The sequence below is a fragment of the Leuciscus leuciscus genome (genome assembly GCF_965113295.1).
Source record: "Leuciscus leuciscus genome assembly, chromosome: 7".
Taxonomy (NCBI): Eukaryota; Metazoa; Chordata; class Actinopteri; order Cypriniformes; family Leuciscidae; genus Leuciscus; species Leuciscus leuciscus.
In genome coordinates, this window is record NC_138731.1 from 24,860,452 (window position 1) to 24,881,962 (window position 21,511).

At 35.3% G+C, this 21,511-nt stretch overlaps 4 protein-coding genes and 1 long non-coding RNA gene across 19 annotated transcripts in view; 2 read left to right on the forward strand and 3 right to left on the reverse strand.

Moving 5' to 3' along the window:
* The window catches only part of lmo7a (LIM domain 7a), a 49,224-nt gene extending 46,995 nt beyond the window's left edge, over nt 1-2,229 (reverse strand). For 4 of the 13 annotated variants that reach the window (XM_082175573.1, XM_082175570.1, XM_082175571.1 and 1 more), the window contains exon 1: nt 1,879-2,224. In XM_082175573.1, the coding sequence (XP_082031699.1) occupies nt 1,879-1,947 (69 nt within the window). In that variant the 5' untranslated portion in view covers nt 1,948-2,224. Of the gene's footprint in view, nt 1-1,878 lie in introns of all 13 variants that reach the window. The other 9 variants (XM_082175572.1, XM_082175569.1, XM_082175574.1 and 6 more) reach the window with 6 other exon arrangements.
* An 874-nt stretch (nt 2,230-3,103) lies between these two features.
* uchl3 (ubiquitin carboxyl-terminal esterase L3 (ubiquitin thiolesterase)) lies at nt 3,104-9,007 on the reverse strand. 3 transcript variants are annotated; one of them, XM_082175607.1, is made up of 9 exons: nt 8,869-9,007; nt 8,704-8,715; nt 8,227-8,355; nt 5,053-5,209; nt 4,837-4,922; nt 4,682-4,729; nt 4,047-4,122; nt 3,822-3,880; nt 3,104-3,708 (listed from the first exon to the last, which is right to left on the reverse strand). In XM_082175607.1, exons 1-9 carry the CDS (start codon nt 8,908-8,910, stop codon nt 3,625-3,627), a joined length of 693 nt encoding a protein of 230 aa, XP_082031733.1. In that variant the 5' UTR covers nt 8,911-9,007; the 3' UTR covers nt 3,104-3,624. The 3 variants fall into 3 exon arrangements, with proteins under 3 accessions (XP_082031733.1, XP_082031734.1, XP_082031735.1); XM_082175608.1 differs by lacking the exon at nt 8,704-8,715 and having other exon boundaries at nt 8,869-8,987; XM_082175609.1 differs by lacking the exons at nt 8,704-8,715; nt 8,869-9,007 and adding an exon at nt 8,637-8,660.
* A 132-nt stretch (nt 9,008-9,139) lies between these two features.
* Nucleotides 9,140-13,523, forward strand: sgo2 (shugoshin 2). Its single transcript, XM_082175591.1, has 8 exons — nt 9,140-9,678; nt 9,774-9,854; nt 9,964-10,139; nt 10,429-10,506; nt 10,684-10,723; nt 10,919-12,832; nt 12,967-13,069; nt 13,199-13,523. The coding sequence occupies exons 1-8, from the start codon at nt 9,612-9,614 to the stop codon at nt 13,284-13,286; spliced, it is 2,547 nt and encodes an 848-aa protein (XP_082031717.1). The 5' UTR covers nt 9,140-9,611; the 3' UTR covers nt 13,287-13,523.
* Nucleotides 13,524-13,717: 194 nt separating this feature from the next.
* c9h2orf80 (chromosome 9 C2orf80 homolog) lies at nt 13,718-21,372 on the forward strand. The gene is made up of 9 exons (XM_082175615.1): nt 13,718-13,842; nt 14,363-14,439; nt 14,583-14,664; nt 14,826-14,908; nt 15,011-15,101; nt 15,838-15,915; nt 20,463-20,550; nt 20,668-20,774; nt 20,927-21,372. Exons 2-9 carry the CDS (start codon nt 14,399-14,401, stop codon nt 20,993-20,995), a joined length of 639 nt encoding a protein of 212 aa, XP_082031741.1. The 5' UTR covers nt 13,718-13,842; nt 14,363-14,398; the 3' UTR covers nt 20,996-21,372.
* Nucleotides 16,781-18,214, reverse strand: LOC309502964. The gene is made up of 3 exons (XR_014207442.1): nt 17,964-18,214; nt 17,588-17,641; nt 16,781-17,467 (listed from the first exon to the last, which is right to left on the reverse strand). It is a non-coding gene; the product is annotated as an uncharacterized lncRNA (long non-coding RNA).
* Nucleotides 21,373-21,511: the final 139 nt, after the last annotated feature.

Below are 21,511 nucleotides of genomic sequence, written 5' to 3' on the forward strand. Positions count from 1 at the left end.
CTTTTGTGGAACATATTTTGAGAAATGTCTCACTGTTTTATGCCCAGTGGAGGTCAATGGTCACCAAATTGGTTACCAATATTTTTCAAAATATCTTATTTCGTGTAACGAAGGAAGTCGTACAAGTTTGGAACGTTAAGAGGGTGATTGACTGAGGACATAATTACAATTTTTGGGAGAACTATCCCTTTAATGCATCACTGTTCGTGGAATAAGATACAAAAATGCATTGTCATGTCCTCTTAATCACATACCCAAAATTTGTTGGTGGTGGACAGGAAGACACAAATTAATAAATATAAAAAATATATATAAAAGTTGTATTCGTTTAATTAATCAATATTAGATAATTATGTTATTTATACATTTTTAGAATAATATAATAATAAAAACCAAAGAGCATCTCCGTTTTGTCATTTTGACCATGATATGAAGTGCGACGGTACTATAAATGTTATTTGTGAGTGTGACCTTTATAGACCTTTAAAGAAAGTTTCATATAAAAGTAAACAGTGATACATTAAAGTGATCGTTCACCCCAAAATGTGAATTCTGCCCTCATTTATTCACCCTCAGCGTTTGGTAAAAGTAAATGAGAACAGAAAATTCTCTCAAACTAACAGTAGGGGTTCAATCTTCAGCTGGCTGGCAGGAGTCACGTGACCTGTCAGTGGCTGGTGGCAGCTGGCAGTCTGATTCAGGGTCACGTGACCTGCTAGTGGCTGGCAAGTCAGCCTTGCAAAGTTTCAGCAACCATTGATTTTTTTTGGCAGATTTTGTGTTTTGTATTCCTCCCTCTCTAGCTCTGGTGAATTACATTTATTTATTATTGTGCATCTCTTGATATGATTATGTTCTTCTTTTACATGATTGGGGTTTTAGAGAATTTTATGGTAATTAAAATAGTCAGATAGCCCTGGTTGATCATGACCGGCTAACCAGGTTGAGCTATAACACGTTCCCAATCACACTCGCTGCAAGGACATATATTATTTTATAATTTATATGTATTCTTATGAATACATTAATTTACACAATCGACATGTTAGAGAGGTTTATCACAAATAAAGTGGTCAAATGGCCGTGATCCCTACTGGTTGGTTCCCACTCTCATTCCAAGGAATTATTTTTCACCACTCATGTTTTACACCTGTAATAAAATAGGCCAAGTTGCAAACTCCAACAAATTTGTGCTGAATTCTTTAGGCCTATATGATGAGTTTCGTGTTTTATCTTTCATAGGCCTACTTTAATCTGATTCATTGAATGTTTTTCTTTTTGTGGCTTTATTATAATTGAATAAATATAAGTTTTCCTTTTTATATATTGCATATATATATATATATATATATACATACATACATACATACACACACACACACACACACACATAGTTTTTTGGTTAGAAATCAATGGTTGCTGAAACTTGCCAAGGATAACCGCCAGCCACCAGCAGATCACGTGACCTGCCAGAATCAGACTGCCAGCTGCCATCAGCCACTGACAGGTCACGTGACTCCTGCCAATCTTCAGCCAGTTGAAGATTGAAACCCCACTCCAAACTAATCATAAACAAACAGACACTAATGTCTGATTTAGTAACCTATTCACCATCAGGTTTTTGGAGATACTTTTGTATACTTATATTTCGCATGCAACACCATATGTCAAATTTAGTCAGCTTTTTATCAATTCTAATCATTGTTAAAGGCGATTTCAACAGGTGTGTCTGGGTATAATTCAACATGAGTAAATGAATATATTCAGTGCTTTATCGTTTTAGTTACCTCATTATTTGGCAGTGTCAAGTGTCATTTTCCTGAACTATATTTATTTAAATGAGAGCACGGCACGTGTAAAAGTGAGAACAGTTCTTACCTCAATCCATCTCTGTGCTTCTGAGTAAGCAGCCTCATAACCCACTGCAGACTGCGCTCGCCACTCCATCACCGGTCTTAAGTGGTGAAGCTGAAAGGAAACAGGCGTCTACAATCCAAGAGTCAAGACGCGAGACTCGAGTTCTGTTCTACGGTACCGCGTCGCGTGAATATTTTTAATACTAACGTTACCTGCTTTCTTAAAAAAAAGAAGAAGTCAGCCGCTGAAACGCTTTTCTTATTCGACTACCAGTTTCAAAACTATCACTCTATGCTATCGAACGTCATCGACCGTAAAGGACGCAGGATAAACTCTTAAATCTCCCCTTGTTCTTTTAGCTACTCCAGAGAAACTTTAGAGTTGTGTTGTGTACTTTATACGCCCCCTAGTGCGTCAGGATACACACCTAAACTACCGTCAGGTTACGTTATAGGTGCCAAACTAGGACAAAGAAAACACTGGAGAAAAAAACATAAAAAACTAATGTCTAAGATTTAGTTAAACACATTTACAAGTACAGAGTGAAAATATTTAAAGATCAGAAGTGCTTAGCATATAAATAAAAATGGTAAATTGTATCTAATTTAAGCAGAGGATAGCGACTTTTAATCATTTAAATACAAGTTTTGATTTAATATTTCCCATGACAATAGGCTACAATTGAAGTACTTTTAGCTTATATTCATCATTTTGATTTTTAAAGTGCAAGTACATACTAGTTAATATGCAAGTAAGGAATTAATGTCAGTCAGCTAGTCATTCTGACTAAATTGCAATTTAACGAATAACAAAATTATTGTCATTACGTGAGAAGACAGATCTTCCAGGAACACTGGAGCTATCATCAGCATTTATTTTGTAATAATAACCAGCTGACCGTATGCTTATTTCAAGGGTATTTGTCAAATAATTCGCAAATCATCACAGCTATGTAGGAAACAAAGGTCTCTTGAATTTCCATGAACAGTCATTATTCAAACACGTGACCACTGTATGTGGTTTGAAAACAATTAATTTATCTTAAATATAATTAAACCTTACATTCAAATATAAATCTGAATCAATTATTGTGGTAAACATTTTAATTTATTTTTAGATAACATTGCTGTTTTGAAGGGAAAAAAGTATGGATGTAAAAACAAAAGATAGAAATGAATCATTGAGTATTCACGGAGTGAACTGTTGTCACTCATAATACAGCAATGAGGCCAACATGAGACAAAAACACTGGACATTTGTTCTTTATTCTTTTAGTTTTAACAGATTTTTTTGCTGTATTCTTGAGAAAACTGTATTTAGAAGTAGAACACCATATGTAGTGAATCACTGCCATCGGTCTAACACTTCTGTGAGAACAGTACATTTATTTTTGTCAAAATATGTGTACATATTCATCATGATAACTTTTATTTTAAATGGCTTCTTTTCTGGCAGAAAAACAACGCCCTTAGGTCAATTTGTATCATTAACAGAGAATGCATTTCATATCATTTTGAAGAAATGAACACAAAGTATTTTAGTCAGAGTGACAACACTTCGGATACAAAATACATTTTTATGTGCATGTACATTTCTTGATATTGGCTAATTCTAAGTTGCTTCTCATTTGCCTTGTGGTCAAAACTTTCAACAAACTTTTATTTTAATCAGTCAAAATGTAACCTATACTGTATAAATGCTAAAGTTTTAAAGTATTCAGCACTTCTGAATGATTGGCAGTTTTTCTTTCAGGTAAAATAAGAACATTTATGCTTTGGAAAGAGCCACCACAGTGAAGCGGAGCTCCTGGGGATCACGTGCCATAAACTTCTTGCAGACCTCTGCAGAATCCTGTGGATCAAACACAATTTAAACAATGCCTACAAACAAAAACAAGTTCCAAATATACAACCTTGTCAGAGAGAGTCTATACGTCTATAGAAAGTCAATGACAAACATCACACCTCAAGAAATGTGTCGTCTGTGGTTTTCCCATGAACAATTGGAAAAGGTTTACGTCCATCTGAAACACATGAACAAAACATTAACACCTGTAATAATTCTGTATAAAAATATGAAGTATATTTCTTTAAATAGGTGTTGATACTGTTAATCTTTATATTCTGTTTGCAGAAGTGACAAGCACCCAAAACAAAATGACAAAAATACATTTATTAAAATGTACCTACCCAGTTCATATAAATATCCCTCAACGTTTACAAAGGCAATGAAATGCAAATCCACTTTTTCATCTAAACCTGGAGCCTATAAAGGTGAGCAGAACAAAGAAGTTAGCAGGTTAGATTTTTTGGAGTAGCAACAAGACATAAAAGCAGAACTGAGATCCAACACAAAGAGGATGCTTAAGGCCTCAGAGGCCATTAAGAATTAGGAAAGTCATCTCAGTCCTTTGAAAACCCGTGAAACCAGATTGGAAGGGCTCTTAAAGGTTATACTGTAGGTGACTGCAGCAAAAAAAATGTGGGTGTGCAATTTCAGACACATTTAAAGTGGGTCTCTTACATGTAAGACAGCAGCAATTTTCAAGTTCAAAGGAACAAAGGCAAAAACAAGAGATTTATTCATGGAAGATGAGGACAGTGATAAGCTGTTATAAGGTTGTCTGTTTTTAAAAAGAAACAAGGACTAACACTTCAATATTTCCAATATAGTCTGCATTTCAAAATGTCTGCAAGTACAACAAAAGAAAAACATAACATAGAACATTCAGCAATGGGATACAACTTCAAAATGTGTGTAGTTTGGTACTGTTTTGAATGCTGTATTAACAACTAATCAACTACTATATTTAGCAAATACCAACCTCGGTTTGTCCTTCCTGAGCGCTTGACTCATGTGTTACTCGGATACTCTGAAAAAATAAAAATATCAGAGGTTTGCTGAAAACAGTCAGAAGTTTCTTAAACTTCCAAAAACAGTTCCAGTTGCAAGCTGCTGCACTAAAATACACATTATCACCTCATCTTTTTCAAGGAAAGCTGCCTTTTCTTCTGGGCTCATCTTTGCAGACTGCAGTAAAAATGCCTTAAGGGGCGAATTCGGCTCTGTAAAAGAAGAATTTCATGAACATACCATAAACAAAACAAATATATTAAACATACAAATGAACTGACTAATAATATACTCTTCAAAATAAGGGAAATCATTCTGAAAATGAGCAACTCATATACATACCAAACTCCAGATGCCTTTGATTGTTTGCCACGGCATGAATCAGCCCTATTGTACCACAAGCATTGCCGATGGTTTGTTTCATGAAGTACACATCCGAGGACACCTCTTGTCCTTGTGCCTTAATTTTTGTCTCCTCTTCCTGTCTAAAGGTTTCATACTGTATTGAGGAAAATAATTATTTTACTAAAATAAATCTACAGTAAATATCATGTTGTAAAAAATAATAATAAAAAAGAATGACAAAGATGCTTCATTCTACTGATTGATTATGAATATAGTCTTTTTTAGTGCTTTGCCAAAGAAATAATCAGAATACACTTTGTATTTTTTAATGTTTTAAATGTTGTATGTTTTCATTGTTTCAGCATGTTCATTAAAGGTGCTCTAAGCGATGTTGGGTGACGTCACTTCTTGTTGGCGTTCAAAGTATTGTAAAACAAAACGAAGGCTAGCTTGACCCTCCCTCCTCCTCATCCCGTCCCCTCCCTTCCGTGCTTCCTGAAACAGTCATGAACCATTTAGAAAAACCAAACTGGATTTACCCACCTGTCGTGACATCGCTTAGAGCACCTTTAAGCTCCCATTTCCATCAATATAGTCATAACCTTAAACCCTGATGATCGATGATGATCATTTAACATGATCAACTCAGTTATTTTTGTATGATCAACTCTAGAAGTATTCCTTCATTCAAAAAACTTTATTTGATCTAAGACTGGAGATTGCATAGAAAAGTAAAGTAAGTGGGTGAAAGCAATGGTACATTGTTTAATTTATATCTTTACTTTTAATCTGGTGTAGTATAGCCTACCCTTGTTTAGTTCTAATTAATGCTCTTTAATGTGATGGGTGTTCTTTTATTTCTTTAATACATAGGTGTTCAGATTCTGCCGTTTTTGACATGTTCCACATACAATATAAATGCTTTTCATCATACAAGGTTAATGTTGGGAAAATTTAATTGGTAAATTAAGTGCTCTATTTGTGATCAATTGTCCTTTTGTTGAATAAATCACAAAAAATCCCTGCTGTGTACACTGCCATTGATAGAGGGTAAAGTGAAAGTTGATTTACGCTAAGCCATTTGAAGCTTCTGCCTTTCAAACGAGCCACAGACCTCATTTAAATATTGTGTGAGAAACAGAAATCCAATCGGTTATCCAGATACAGAGCCCACTTAATGTGAACAAATGAAAACACACCTTGTCCTGATTGGCAAATGATCCAATCTGCTTGATCAGATCACGGTGATCGCATGTTAATGCCTCATGTAAACACAGCCATTGTTTGTCTGAAGAGGATGACTAACAACAAACTCTTGCTGGTATATACTTATTTTTTGTTCTTCCTTTGTCATTTTCGCTTATTTTTTATGAAGATTTATTTTGCTTCGCTTCAGCTATGATAAAGAGACATCCACTCTTGCATTGTGTAGGCCACTTGTTATTTGGGGGCGGAGCGATGAAGGGAGGGGTGTGTTTGTTTGGGTTGATTTCAAATACCAACAGTGTTTCTCAGAAATCACTTACTGTACCGTTAATACAAATTACTTGTAATAGCTCGCAGTTTTGTTTTATTTCTTCATTTACTGCCTAAGTAACTTGGTTAGATAGTATTGTTAATTAACGTTTGTGCATGTTTGTATGAGAGCCCAGGTTTGTATAACAAATACAATTTGTCACATGTTTTGTCATGCTGAAACCTAACTGCCCAAGTCACTAACACTAATTACATAACCACATAAAGATTAGACAGATTATCGCTTTAAACCAACAAAAAAGGTGCTCAAAATCATGAATATCATTAGACATTTGGTACAGCAAATTCAGTTATTTTGTTTATTTTGGGTCATAATAAAGAGAAAAAAATACTCAAAATCATGATGAGACTGCTCGGTTACATTTCATGCAGGGCAAGTCTTCACCAGATTCATATATATATATATACACACACACATACATTAGAGATGCACCAATGTATCGGCCAACAATCGGTATCGGCCGATAAAAGCAATTATTTTCACGATCAGCCATCGGCCGATTGTTTAAAAACAGCCGATGATCAGTGCCGATTATATCCTGTCAATCAAAAGGGTGCGGTAAAACATGACCGACTGCAACTCACACTGTGTGTGAAGAAAATCACTTGTGCTGAATTTAAGGCAAGTTAATGTGACAATAACGCATTAACAGCTAAAAACAGCTACATAAAAGCAGACTCTATTTGACCCTATGAACCCATAGGGTTGCCAGATCTGCAGTTTTTCCCTATACTAAACATTATTTGTAGCGCGCCTCTCACCCAGTAAATCGCAAATAACTGTGCTTTGTTACTTCTAAAAAGAAACAAACGCTTGACGCTCCTAAATGTGAAGTGACGGATCGCTGTAGCGCCTCAGTTCAAGCAGCAGTCTATTTTTCCAATTTAAAACAAATTATATCTAGAAGAACATGCATGAATATCAGAAGGTAAGTTGAAAGTTACAGTACAACTTACCGAAATCCGTTTCATGTCTCATGTAATCACTCAAACAGTGTTTCAACCGTGGAAAGATGTCAATAAAACTTACTTGTGAAGCTGAAACTTGCTTGTGAACAATATCACTTAATGTTGCATTAACCTCAGGAAAAAAGTGTGTTTGTTGGTTAGCCAATCTTTAAAAAAAAATAAAAATAAACTAGAGAGGAGCTTATTTACTGTTAATTATATATGTATGTTTGAATAAATTTGCCATGAAAACAAGTGCTTATGAAAACTATCAATATGTGTAACTGAGTTGTTTACAAACATTTCAGCTTTTATTTTAGTGTAAATATTATATCTGGAAATAAATAGCAGTTGAATAGCTCTGTTGTTAATTTTAACCTCTAATATTATAGTGTACCAAATGAGAAGGTTCTCTGTATAGTTTGCAGCATTATTTGGGAGAGATTTTTTTATCCATAAGCAAAAAAACAAACTATCGGTATTGGCTGAGAAATTTCATATCAGTGCATCTCTAACATACATACATATACATATACATATATATATATAAATAAAGGGAAAGAGTTGATGCCAGAAACAACCATATCCAGTTTAATGTCCACCATTATTTACAAACAGAGAACTAACTATAAACACAGAGCTTGTTTACGGACATGGAGTCTATATGAGTGTAAAGTACAGTCCTACCTTCTCTGTTATAGGGAAGAGCAAAAGTACAGCACACACAGGCCTTGGCACCAAACTGAGAACTTCGGGCTCCAGACCATACACATCTCCAAACTGCCAGGTGGGTACCAAGCCAAGCTGCCGTAAAAACTTAACAAAAGTATAACACAACACGTAGATTAAATACAAATCATATAAGACTAGTAAAGGGGTTTGAAGTGTATGAACATGCATAGACACCAAGGGCCTACACAATCCAAAAGCATTTCTATTTAAACACGTGAATAATAAACTAATGTGGAACATAAAATACATTTTACATTAGTACAAATGCAATAAAGTTACAAACAATATACCAAGCGCGGTATTATTGATAAACATAATAAATCAAAGTTGATAATTAGCTTTATCACAAGCGTGCTTTAATAAACCTGATTCATTCATTTGGCACAAGTTTTGAATCCTAGACACACCCAGATTGTCGAGACATCTACTCACTTGGTTCATAACCTGTAAAGCAGACACAGAACACAAAACAGTATCATATAAAATATGATGTAAAAGACATAAGCTGCAGCTTACCGTTCCTGCTAAAATGAACCCACGAACGATATAAAATTAAATGAACGGCGAAGGATCGTGAGATCGGGGAGAAATTCATACCTCTGGGTTAGCTTCCAGTGGTAACCAGCGCTGGCCCTCCATCTCAGATTAAGCCCCGTCTGATATCCTAAATAAAAAAAAATATGATATTGCTTCCACGAGCAATGGTGTTGGACGCTTTGACAGCTGAGGAGGAAGTTCAATGGAATATGTGCGCGCGCGTGGCGTGACGCGTGAGTGTGTGAATTCAGCGACTGGCCTAATGTCCCAGCGGAAATGCAGGCTTCAATTTCAAAATAAAAGTCAGAGAAACGATAGAAACGATCTTTTATATTAGGCGTGCCTTTATGCGGCATCATTCGTGTTGTAGTATCACGAAGATCTTTGATAGTCTCACCACGCGTACATGCACATCAGTTTTCTATTAAAGTCGATATTGTGGTTAAACCTTTATTCTGAAATCTTCTCTTTTTGTGCTTTGTAATTATTTTATCCTTTACTTGCTTCATCTCATTCTTTCATAAGGCTACTCTAGTTTTATGTTAGTGATATTATGACCTTTTTCATGTCCGTCAGAGAGGTTTTGGTTAGCTGGTTTGTTCCTGCATGACAGCCTACAGCTGGTTTGTTGTGGTTGTAGGCTGTCACGCAACAGATTTAGTCCAGTGGGTGGCGGTATTTACTCAACAGTTGATTCTATAAACCGCGAGCGAAGAAGAATTCTAAAATCCCGCGGCAATGTTTGGTTTTAAATTTGTATAAACCGGTTTCATTTGTATGCGCTATTTGTTATCCGAATAGAAATGCATTATAACAAGAATAAAGATAAACCACATCAAGCCTCGAGTTTGTCGTCGTCTTTTATTGCTGGTGAGTAACGTTAACGTTAGTCAAAATATAAAATCATATTCTTAACGGCTGTGTTTTATTCCGACATTGTATAATCACTCATGCCTTTTCTACAGCCCCCAATGATAAAAAGGAAAACATACGACTGGGCAAACAGACGTCTGTATACGCAGCCAAGATAAAGACGAAAATACACAGTAAGAAATACTCAGAAATACCAAACAGGTTAACGTTAATCTGTTTGCAATAGGCTACTTGTGCTCTTTTATAAGTTGACCGATGACCATAACTTTTAATGTTTTCCAGATACCTCATCATTCTTCAAGTTCTCTTTGAAAAGCAACAACAAGGCTCTGGCCTTGGCTCTGGTTGCTCAGAAGAAGAAGAGCAGGGAGCTGGAGGAAGAGGTGGTGCGGCTGAGGAAAGATGCTCAGACCACTAATTTCGATCTTGCTTATCAGCGTCATAAAAGCAAACAATTGGTGAGACCGTTAGAGTGAAGTCTGGTAATATGGAATTGAATTATTCTGGCACTAAGGTTTGTTTTTGTAGGTTACTTTCTAAATTTAGGCATTCGTATTAACTTGATTCCCTGACTTATATACGTGTACAGGCACAATGTCTGACTCGTATATCATATTGAGCTTGTACTGTACTTTAAAAACACTTTAAAGAATATGCATAACTTATTATTGTTAATTTTTAAATTATTATTATTATAATTATTATTTACAATAGTTGTAGTTAATGTAGTTTATTTTCTTTCCCTAGTTTTCCATTATACGAGAGTTTTATGACTCTTCTCTTAACTGGATGACAAAGGCTGTTGACATTTTTTGTAATGATAAGGTAAGTCAATATCATTTTCTAATAATTAAGTTATATGGCTATTTTTCTTAATCAGAATGATATGAATCATTATTATTTTAAAGACTTCAGCCAAGCTTTGTTGATTGTTCACAAATAGCTAATTGTTAAATTATTTTTGTTGTTCATTAATAATAATAATAAATATTATTTTTAAAGGTTCCAGACAGTATGGACCCTGAACACAACACCAGTAAAGGTATGAGAAGACAGTGTAGGCTGTTCATTGTATACAGGTTTCCTTAAGAATGTCAGTCAAGCTTAATTTTGAAAGTATATTCAAGTTTTGAATGATTGGCACTGTTAGAAAAGTTATGAATTTTCAATGTATCTTGATGCAATATATGTTGATGCTGTTATTATAATTTTAATTAGCTATTTATTTATTTTTCAGACCAATTGTTTGAAATGGAAAAAGAGGTTGAGAATTTGCCAGAGGGTCCGTTGTGTCCACAGCAGGGCAATGTTGTGTCTGTACCAGTGGATACAGCTATGGTTAAAGAACCTACAGCCTGTGATGGTCTCAGCCAAGAGAGAAACAGTCCAGCACAGCAAAACACCCTATATGACTCTGAAATGGAGATGACTGTTAATGACAGTGCTGCTGAAATTGTAACAGTTGACACAAATGCAAGAAGAACCTCTAGAGTTACAGAAGAACATCGGGAAAAGAAGGATTTGTGTCTTCCAGGAGAAGGTAGTGAGCGTGTATCTGCAGAGGAAGACTTACCAATTGAATTTAGTAGGTCAGATTATACATCAGCTGTGCCAAAAGAGTTGACCACTGTGACACAGCAGTGCTCTCCCACTGTTCAGAGTGAGGTGGTGAATGAGCATGAAACGGAATCAATATCTGCACGCAGGAAGACTCACGTCACCTCTCGTTGCACTAAAAGTAGCAGGCGCACATGTAAACGGAAAGAACCAAACCCAGATCCAAGGAAAACTTACCTTATCTCCCAAGATACTTCTAATGACATTTTTTATGATTGTTTCAGTGATCTTGAGCTTCAGAATTCTGAAAAAAGAAAGACAATTTCTTTAGATGGAAATATTTCAAGTAAAGCTGCTAAAAACAAAGCAAAAGAGTCTCATGCTACCCAGGAACCCAGGAGAACATGTATAGTTCCAGACGAGCTAAGACCTCAGAAGAGCAGGAGGACCAAAGTCTCATCCCTTATGATGGATCACAGTGCTTCGTATGTGCATGAAAATGTTGAGTCTGCTGGTACTGTATGGCCAGAAACTGCTGGTACTGACGTGCATGCAAGTGAGAGTGCAGTTCAAGTTAAAAAACATAAAAACAAAACTCTGGCACAAAAAAACAGAGGAACATTTGTGATACAGCCAAGTCAATCATTCAACAGTTCAGAAGGATCACAGGAGGTAGCACCAGGAACCCAAATGACAGCTCAAGATATTGGTTTAGATTCTACTGCACAACAGCGCAAGGAGCCTGAGCATGTTTCTCATGAGATATTGAAGGAAAACACCTATCATCCAGAATGTACACAAGATGTGCATATCAGCCTTGTACAGGAAGCCTCTGAATTTCCATCATCAGTTCCCGTTAAAGCTAAGAAACACAGAAAAGAGGGGGCAAATAAAAAGAAAAATGTGAAAGCTGCAGGAAAAGAAAAATCCAAAGCATTAACAAAGAAACAAAACAGTTGTGCTGTGAGTATGGATAAAAATGTGTCGACTGAAAGGCAAGATGTGATTGATCTTCAAAATGGAGCAGGATGCAGGTCTTTGTCTAATACTTTACAACTACCAGGGATATCTCATTGCTCAGAGGAGGACATCAGAGATGAACATAATGCAGAAACCCCTGAAATACGCTGCCCTTCCTCTGTTGACAAGCTTGATCAGGCTGACCATATCAATATGGATGCTCTTAACATAGATCTGGACCAAACCAACAAAGCTCATGAGAGCAGGTGCAGGAAAACCTATGTAATTTCATCTTCTCATGAATCTCTAAATAAAGAAATGACTGACAGTGGTGCTTCCAGCAGAACATCATCTCCTGAACATCATCTTCTCACAAATGAAATGGATGATGTTTCACCTGCCATGAACTCGAGCATGTTTATCATAGAAAAATATAATGCAACTTCAGACCGTTTTAGTGAACACACAAAAGACGTTCAGCTCACAGAGGAGAGGCCTCCATGGGAGACTATAGATGGTTACGCTGAAACGCTCTCAGTCGATAGCTCTGCCCACAGCCCTCAACCAGAGGCCCGCTCTCAAACTATGAACATTTACCAGGACCAGGACTCAGAACTGAGGCACCAAGCTCCAGGTAATCCTTATGTGTTGGTTTAAATGCTTTGTCAATTATTGTATTTTGCAAGGTGAATCAAATAATAACTTTTTTCATTTCACATATTTGTCTTATATTTGTTTGTTTTTTATACGTTTTTATTCTGTGAACAGATAGCAGGGTTATGCAGAGTCTAACAAATACAGACGTTAACTCTTCAGGGAGAACACGAAGAAGAGCAGCACCAGTCTCCTACAAAGAGCCAACTCTCAATTGGTGAGTCACACTTGAAAAATATAATGATATAACATATATTATGATTTATTTCTGCCTTGATATAGAATCTGTAATAAGTTTGGATAACTTTTGTATTTTCTTTCATTGATTTATTTATTTGTTTTGCAGCAAAATGAGGCGTGGGGACAAATACTCTGATACAAAATTCTTAAACTCTCCGGTGTGCAAAGATAAGAAGAAGAAGAAACAAACTTAGAAGTGAATTTCCCATTGATTGATTTCAGTCTTTTATTTAACTTTATTTTTTGTTATTTTGTTTTATTGACTTTTTTATGCAATTAAATTGTTTAATGGATTGATCTTAAAGCATTTTAATGACAGCTGTTAATTAGCCTTCAGATCTCAGCATAGTTTCATTCTTGTGCATTTAGGCGATTTCGTTTGAATTTTAAATGATGTTTATTTCTGTGGTTAATAAAGAAAACCTGCTCTATTTGCTTTTTATTATTAACTTGATTCTGCTTTCCAATCCTAAATTGTGTTCCTACTGATCATATGGAAGTAATCTCTAATCTCTTTCCTAACTCATTTTATACATGAATGTTGTATATCTGTTATGTAACCGAGCACTGGCCGACAGTGTTAAAGTGATTAAAGGACTGAATGAATTATTTAGAGGACTGTTCACATGAGAGGACTACAATTCTGTGATCGAGTAGGAGTGTCTGTTCAACCAGTTTATACTGTCTGAAAGCAGATGGAAGCTTCTGATATAGGCATCTTATTGTGCTATCAGGAAGTGTTAGTTTTAGGTAAGTTAAGGTGTTTTCTTAGTTTACAACAATTTTTACGTGTTTTTTATATGTATCAGTCTTTTTGTGTCAAGGCATAAGTAGATGCATTACATTAAAATGTAATTGGTTTATATTCATGGACTGTTCTTATTTCATTAGTAACTTGTTGGATTATCCCAATTTTTTTGCAAATGTTAGTCTTACTAGATGCCTCAGGTAACCTAATACAAGTCTGTTAGATAACCAGTCAAATTTTCGTCTCACTTTTCCTGTTCATTGGAAACCAAAGTTTGCAGTTTGCTTACTGTGTTTAGTGTTGCCCCTGGCAGAGGATTAAGTACTATTTGTTTCTTGTAAAGCAATTCGTACTGTTGGTTTTAAAAGTTCTTTATAAATAAAGATTATTATTATTAATAATAATATAGGTAAAGTTGAACTTGTGTTTTTTTGTTTTGTTTTTTTTAACCCATAATGTTTTTTTTTTTTTTTTTTTTTTCCTAGCATTACTGTTATAATGGAATTTCAACTATTTTTCCAGACAAAATTTTGGCATAAAGAATTAAGTGTCTACAACATGGAGGCCAAGCGATTGAAGAGGGATGTTAAAACTTTGCTGTAAGTAGTGTGAAATAAATTCACTGATGTGTATCAGGATAAATAGGATTATAAATTGTACTTGCGTAAGGACACACATTTAGAACAAATCTTAAAACTTTTAACTGCTGCTGAAAATGTATATATATTTTAACATCTTTTAGTGGTGAATATATTGGACTGCGACTCAGAGAGAATGGTTTTGATCCAAAAGGGAAAAGCACTTTTACAATGTTAGATGATTTGGTAAGTGGTCAATATTAAAACAGCAGTTTAATTTCAACGGTTATATTGTTCTATTGAGATGAAAATTTTGTTGTGAGTTGATGTTTTTATGTTATAATCATACATGTTATGAAAAACAAAGCTTTGGGTTTGTATGGCTAAATATGCACCTTTACACATAGGCCCATTATGATTTGGCTATAAGTGTGGCTTTGTGGTGGCTCAATAAAGATGATGAGAAGAATTTAGTTGAGAACAACTACATGTGAGTAATTTATATAACTGGAATTTGTGTATGTTTAATAGTTGCATGCTATTTTTGAAGTGTTTGCATAAAATCACATTTGACCATGCTATGTCTTTGTAGAGGAATGGGCAGTTTACGACATATTAGCCAGTACCCTAATCGTCTGGAAAGAGAAGCAATGATCCTTTCTTCCTTTGCTGGAATGCTTCTGGTAAGGTTCAGAAGAGAATATAATTTGCTGGTTGCTATGTAATTCCAAAGCTGACAAAATAATAAATTAATAAATATACAAAGAAAAGTAAAAAACTAAAATACAGTATTTATATTTTTATTTCCTTATTTATGTATAGTTGTAATCAAAATAATTCAACACCCATTGCAAATCAGGTTTATTGGCAAAATGTACAGACTTTGTACAGCATGTGAAATAGCTCAACACAAATGTTTCAAGTGGTTTCCCCAAATTCAACTGAAAATGCAACGTGGTTTGCAACGGAGGTTGAATACTTTTTGTTACAACTATAAATGTGTTTTTACCACATTTACCTTTTCATTTATTTATTTATACATTTATTTATTTTCACATTTATTTATACATTTCTTTGAGGTAAAACGCCCTCCTAATTAGCATACAGACAGACTAGAGCTCAGAATGGCAGTGCTGAAGTTTTGAGGCACAGTGACACCTTGTGGTGTAACGATATATAAATAGATATATAAATGAAAAACTAAATAAATTTGGAAAAAATACAATTATACATAGGCTACATAAGGAAATAAAAGTATATATATATATATATATATATATATATATATATATATATATTTACATTTCTATGTATATTTATTTTATGTATTTATTTATTATTTTGTCAGCTTTTGAATTCCAGAGGTTTTCAACAGCAATTCTGTTTTTGACAAGTTGTATCATGTCCTCTTATTTTCAGAACAGCTTACCTATAGAAGACATTCTGTCTCTGTACAATTGCAAACCATCTGCATCTTACCCTCATGATCACGATAAGGTATTTGAGAGTATTTATTATTTGAGAGTGTTTGGCACACAAGAGTATGGAAGCTTGTTTCCGCCACAGAATAAAACATTTTAAAATATAATTGAGACTTTTTATCTCACAATTGCGAGTTTACATCTCGCAATTCTGACTTTATTTCTCATGAAATAAAGTCGCAATTGCGTCTTATGAAGTCAGAATTCTGACTTTTTTTCTCGCGCGCAATTCATAGGCTACATAATTGCGAGTTTATATCTCACAATTCTGACATCTTTTCTCAGAATTGTGAGATATAAACTCACAATTGTGAGATATAAAGTCCAATTCTAAAGGGAAAAAAAGACGGACTTTTTTTTAATTTAATTTTTTTATTTACCTCAGAATAGTTTATATCTCACAATTCTGACTTTATAACACGCAATTGCGACTTTATATCATGCAATTCTGACTTTATATCTCCCAATTGTGAGTTTATATCTCACAATTCTGAGAAAAGATGTCAGAATTGCGAGATATAAACTCGCAATTATGTATTATAAAGTCAGAATTGCGTGATATAAAGTCGCAATTGCGAGAAAAAAAGTCAGAATTCTGACTTCATAAGACGCAATTGTGAGAAAAAAAGGCAGAATTGTGAGATAAAAAGTCGCAATTCTTATTATTTATTTATTATTCAGTGGCGGAAACAAGCTTCCATACTAGTGAGCAGTCATGCAGGATAAAAATTGAAGGGATACACATGGGGGCCTATATAGCCTACCATGGAGCCAGTTTAGGTGGCTAGCCAGGTATGTTTCAGTTTAGTTTGTGCCAACACTGGGTTTTAGGCACCATGAAAGTGGTTTGGCTTTTAGCAGTGTTCATAGTGTTCAAGTCCATAGCAGGGCCGTGCAGAGACCTCTGGAGGGGCAGGTGCTCAAAGTATAAAAGGGGGCACATGGAACAAGGCTTTAAATAGGGCTGTGCTCAAAATATCAATAGGCTACAGCAATTTCAATATGGATGATTCTGTATCGATACGGCAGCAAATGCATTGATGCAGGTTTGAAAAAGAAACAGAACAGAAAAGACTAATTTTAAGTTTAAAAGTAAAAAAAATAAAAATGTATGTGCACCTATTAATAACTCTGGGATTAGAAACTGAAGTATCTTAAGTTGTCCCAACCTGATGGATTTTTCTTCTCTGTTAAACAGAATAATAAAGAACAGCTGTAATAGTAAACTGTGTAGGACAAAATCAACGTGGCCCATGTTTCGTACAGTACAGTATAGTTTTATTTAATGCCATGTCAGCATCTGTGGCTACTTTCATGGCATAAACTGATTTACAAAAATACAAGAGTTACATTTATACAATGAAAATAAAAACAAAGCAAACAGAAAAAATACAGCAATTAATACTTCACAAGATTTTTAACATTAATGTGATACCTGTTCTGGTAAATTCTTACTAAAGTCCTTAAGTGAGTTTGCTGCCTTTGCTGTTGTTACTGATGCTGCTGCTGCTGCTGATGATGATGATGATGATGATGATGATGATGATACTGCTGGAGCTGATCTGAGACTGTAGACATTAAAACAAACATATAGGAGATATATTAGGTGATTAAACAATTTTTATGTGACCATGACAAGATGTAAAGATTGCTGCCAGTGTTTGGAACTGGCTCACTAGCTCACTGACCTGCTGTAAAGCTGACTCTGCCCAGCCTGCTGGGGGAGATGTTCACAGAGGCTGCTGCACACAAAACATAAGATACTGGTAAGCCTTACCAGTGTTGTGATAATAATTTAAGGCACTCTACGTTTTTTTAAAATTAATACTGTAGAAATAATAACAATAGTTTAAAGTATAAATAATAGTTTTTAGTCAAATAACATAAAAAGACCAGACCCTCTGAAACTTGTCTCTCTCAAACAGCAAGCTAACGTTACTTCTACAGCCTACACACAGCAATATAAACAACATCTCTGTCTGCATGCTCTCTTCACGTCGTTCTTGTAAAATAATAAGTAAACAAACATTAAAAGCACTTCGCTGAGAATGAAACACCACTTACCAGCAGCCGCAGAGTTGAAGATATCCTCTGGTAGTGCGCGTAGCCGCGCCAAATAAAAAAATGCGCGTGCAGCGTGAGGAATCTTCCCGGATGAGTTCGTCAGGTGAAAGGTCATCATGTGGGTCATTTTATTTACGGCTAAATTATTATTCATTAATTTTACTAATAGTTAGATTGGGCAGGCATCCACAAAAGGGCCTTTAATTTAAAAAAAAAAAGGAGAGGAAATTTTGCCTTGACAAAAGGGCACTTTGGGCACCAAGGGGCACCCAACGCTCGAGCACCCAACGCCCCCCCCTCTGCACGTGCCTGGTCCATAGTAACTTGCACGGCTAACCTGGTCCGGGGCAGGTTATGCTCCAGGAAAGAGATCTCATACCAAAATTGGATCAAAATCAGCTGTGAGCAAAATAAGTTTCTACTCCAAATTAAAGGTCACTACATAGCAACTTATTTTTAAAGACAAAATCGTCTGGCTTTTAGCAATGCTTATAATAATAATTGTATATGATTTAGATATTATTTATGTAATTTTTATATCCTTAATCCATTACACATGTACAATTTTAGTTGATCAACTATTATTATGCCCTTAGTTTAAATGATTATAAACATATAAAGGTAAAATAAATAAGCTTTAGAATCAACAGATAAACTTTACAACTTTTACTTGCATTGATATAGCAAGATTCCAATTTCTTTTAGTTGTCCTCTTTCATAGACGGCTCTTTTCTTTTTGCTGTGTAAATTTGTTTAAATTCATAATATTTTTCAATCTCATCATTTTCTGCAGAAGAGAGATGTGAATCGCAGTTTCACTATTCCACAGCATGTGATTGGCTGTTTGCTAGTGATATCACATCTAAACTCCTAGGCCCTGTCCCAAATGGCACACTCCGGACTTGTGGACTTCCTCAGAGTCCACACTTTGGTGACGTCATGTAGTGCAGACCTATAGGGCCCTTGGCGCGAGTCCACGAGGGCGCATTGAGAGGTATTTTTGGGACAGACTCGCTCGGCATGCCGGAAATAACGGTCTGGTTGTTGTTGGACAGGAGAAATCACATTTTTGCGCTCCGACGTCTTATCTGCATGTCCACTACACAGCCTAATTTTACAGTTCTATATTTTGATATTATGCATATCACCTGGGCATTAGACAATAGATAAATCATGCTTATTTAAATGATGTATACAGTTGTACATAATAATACATAATGTTCCATTTGAACTAAGATTACAATTTTAAAACATAATTTAAATATATTTTTTCAATTTACAGGTTTCAATATTCATACTATGTTTACATATGACTCAGTAAAGCCCTGCCATTCGGTTCTATTTATTTAATGAATCATAATGCGATCGTATTATTAAACACGCTATTATTATGTTTGAGACATCAACCACTGGTCGATGACCATAATGTTTGTATAAACTGTAGGTAACAACTGGTAAAATGTACATTTAGGTCATAAAAACAGTAATATTTTCTTCACAGCCATGTCAACAATTATCCTTGAGTGAAATCTCCTCCCATCTGTTGTCTGATTGGCCTTTCGCAAGGATTCCTGGGTAGTTAAAGTGCGTGGAGCCTGCATCTATGCGGGCTTCGTGGAAGACCGCTTCAAGGGTACAAAGGGGGCGCTGCTGAGCACACTTCAGAGCGGTAAAATGCTGAATGGGACGGCCTACGGACTCGTAGACTCAGCGAGCACGCGCAATTCAAGTCCACGAGACCGAAAGTCCGCATGAAGTGCGCCATTTGGGACAGGGCCCTAAACTCAGGATCAAGGCCTGAGTTGACAGAGAAAGTTGATGATCAGCATCATGGTACCAACAAAGCCTGATTGGATTGTTTGGTTTTGTCAACTCAAAACTAATCCTGTTACCCTGAGTTTGATCAACTACTTGTACAGGCCCATGATCTGTAAATAGAAAGCCTTTAATTGTTGTTTAGTCTGCCATCTCACATTATACTTCTCAACCAGAAGGTCAGGACCCACTAGAGGGCATTTTTAAAATTTATTTATTTATTTATAGTTTTATGTATTAATCTAACTGCATTACTAAAAAATAATAAAAATAGTAAATAAAAATAGTAATAGTTAATGATAAAAAAGCAATAATATAAATGTTTTCCCCCTCAACAACTTTTCTTGATAAATATAGTCCTAAACTTCTTTAAACTTCTGAAATTACCAACTGAAACATGATAAAAAATTATATATCAGTTTATGTTATTAAAATAAAAAAGCTTGAAAACGAGCAGCCTTGTCATAATGACAGCAGACATACCAAAATATATATTTTATCATACAGTATATGGAGGACCTTCAAATTGAGACAGGTTAAGAGGCGCTATATACCGTCCAGACATACAGTACAGTGTCATGAAAAGGTATTCCAGAATCCCTCTTTAATTGCTTTAACTGAAGAGTTTCATATCATAAAATTTCAGCATAGTTTTACAATTATTTCATGTCTTTTCCTCAACAGGGCAACATTGTTCACCCATTGTCCCTCTCTTATCATCCATTTGCTATGCTTAGTTCATTCAAAGCAGTAGAGCGCTCAAGAAAACACAGTATGTGACCTTTTACATATAATAAAAACATTGTTAATGCATAAATTGAAAGTGATCACTAAAATAGAACAAAAGGTTTTGTTGATTGTTTATCATTGCCTTTTATCTCTTTACCAGCCCAGGTGCTGAAACGCTGGATCAAAGAACACAGTAAGCAGAAAGTCTCTCCAGTAACAGAGACATTCGAGTCCTCCTCCTCTTCCAGCTCCTCATTTAGTGTGAGTGTAAGTCTGCTTTTCCTCAGATACATTCTACCGCAATCTGTTATACTATACACTCAGTAAAATAACAATGCACTCATAAAGTTGAAAATTACTGCCATCATGTGCTCAGATTATGTACTGTAATTGTTGCACCTGTCTTTTGACAAAAACAGGACAGTGAGGACTCTTTAAAAGATGAAACCGCTCACTATGAGGGCTTGCAAGAATCTCTGCAGGACTGAAAACAGCAGCTGTCCAACAAGCAAATATTCATTTGCATGGTTTATTAAACACCGCTATGATTACACATTTAACATCATTGCATGTGTTTCCTGGTTTGTCTTTATTGTTAAAATATTGGTTATTTCCCAAGACTTTGTGCACAGCCAGGGAATAATAAAGAGAGGAGATTAATTTAGAATAATCTATTTTATAAATACCAAGATGACTTGTTTTACTGACTTTCTTAATATATGGCCAACATGTCACACATTATCTTTAAGAAATAGAAGGTGTGTGTAATTATTTTGCCCATGCATTCTCATTTTATAGTACATGTGAATGATGATGCAATGTTAAATATGCTGTAATCAATAAAGTTATTGAACTACTTCTTAACTCAGTAACCCGTGGTACATTGCAGATGTATTTCGTTCTGTTGATGCATTCCATGTCATAAGCAATAATTCCATCACATAAAGCATCTCATTAGTGCCTGGATCAAAAGAGAGGAGGGCAGCTTAGGTCAGTAATTTGCC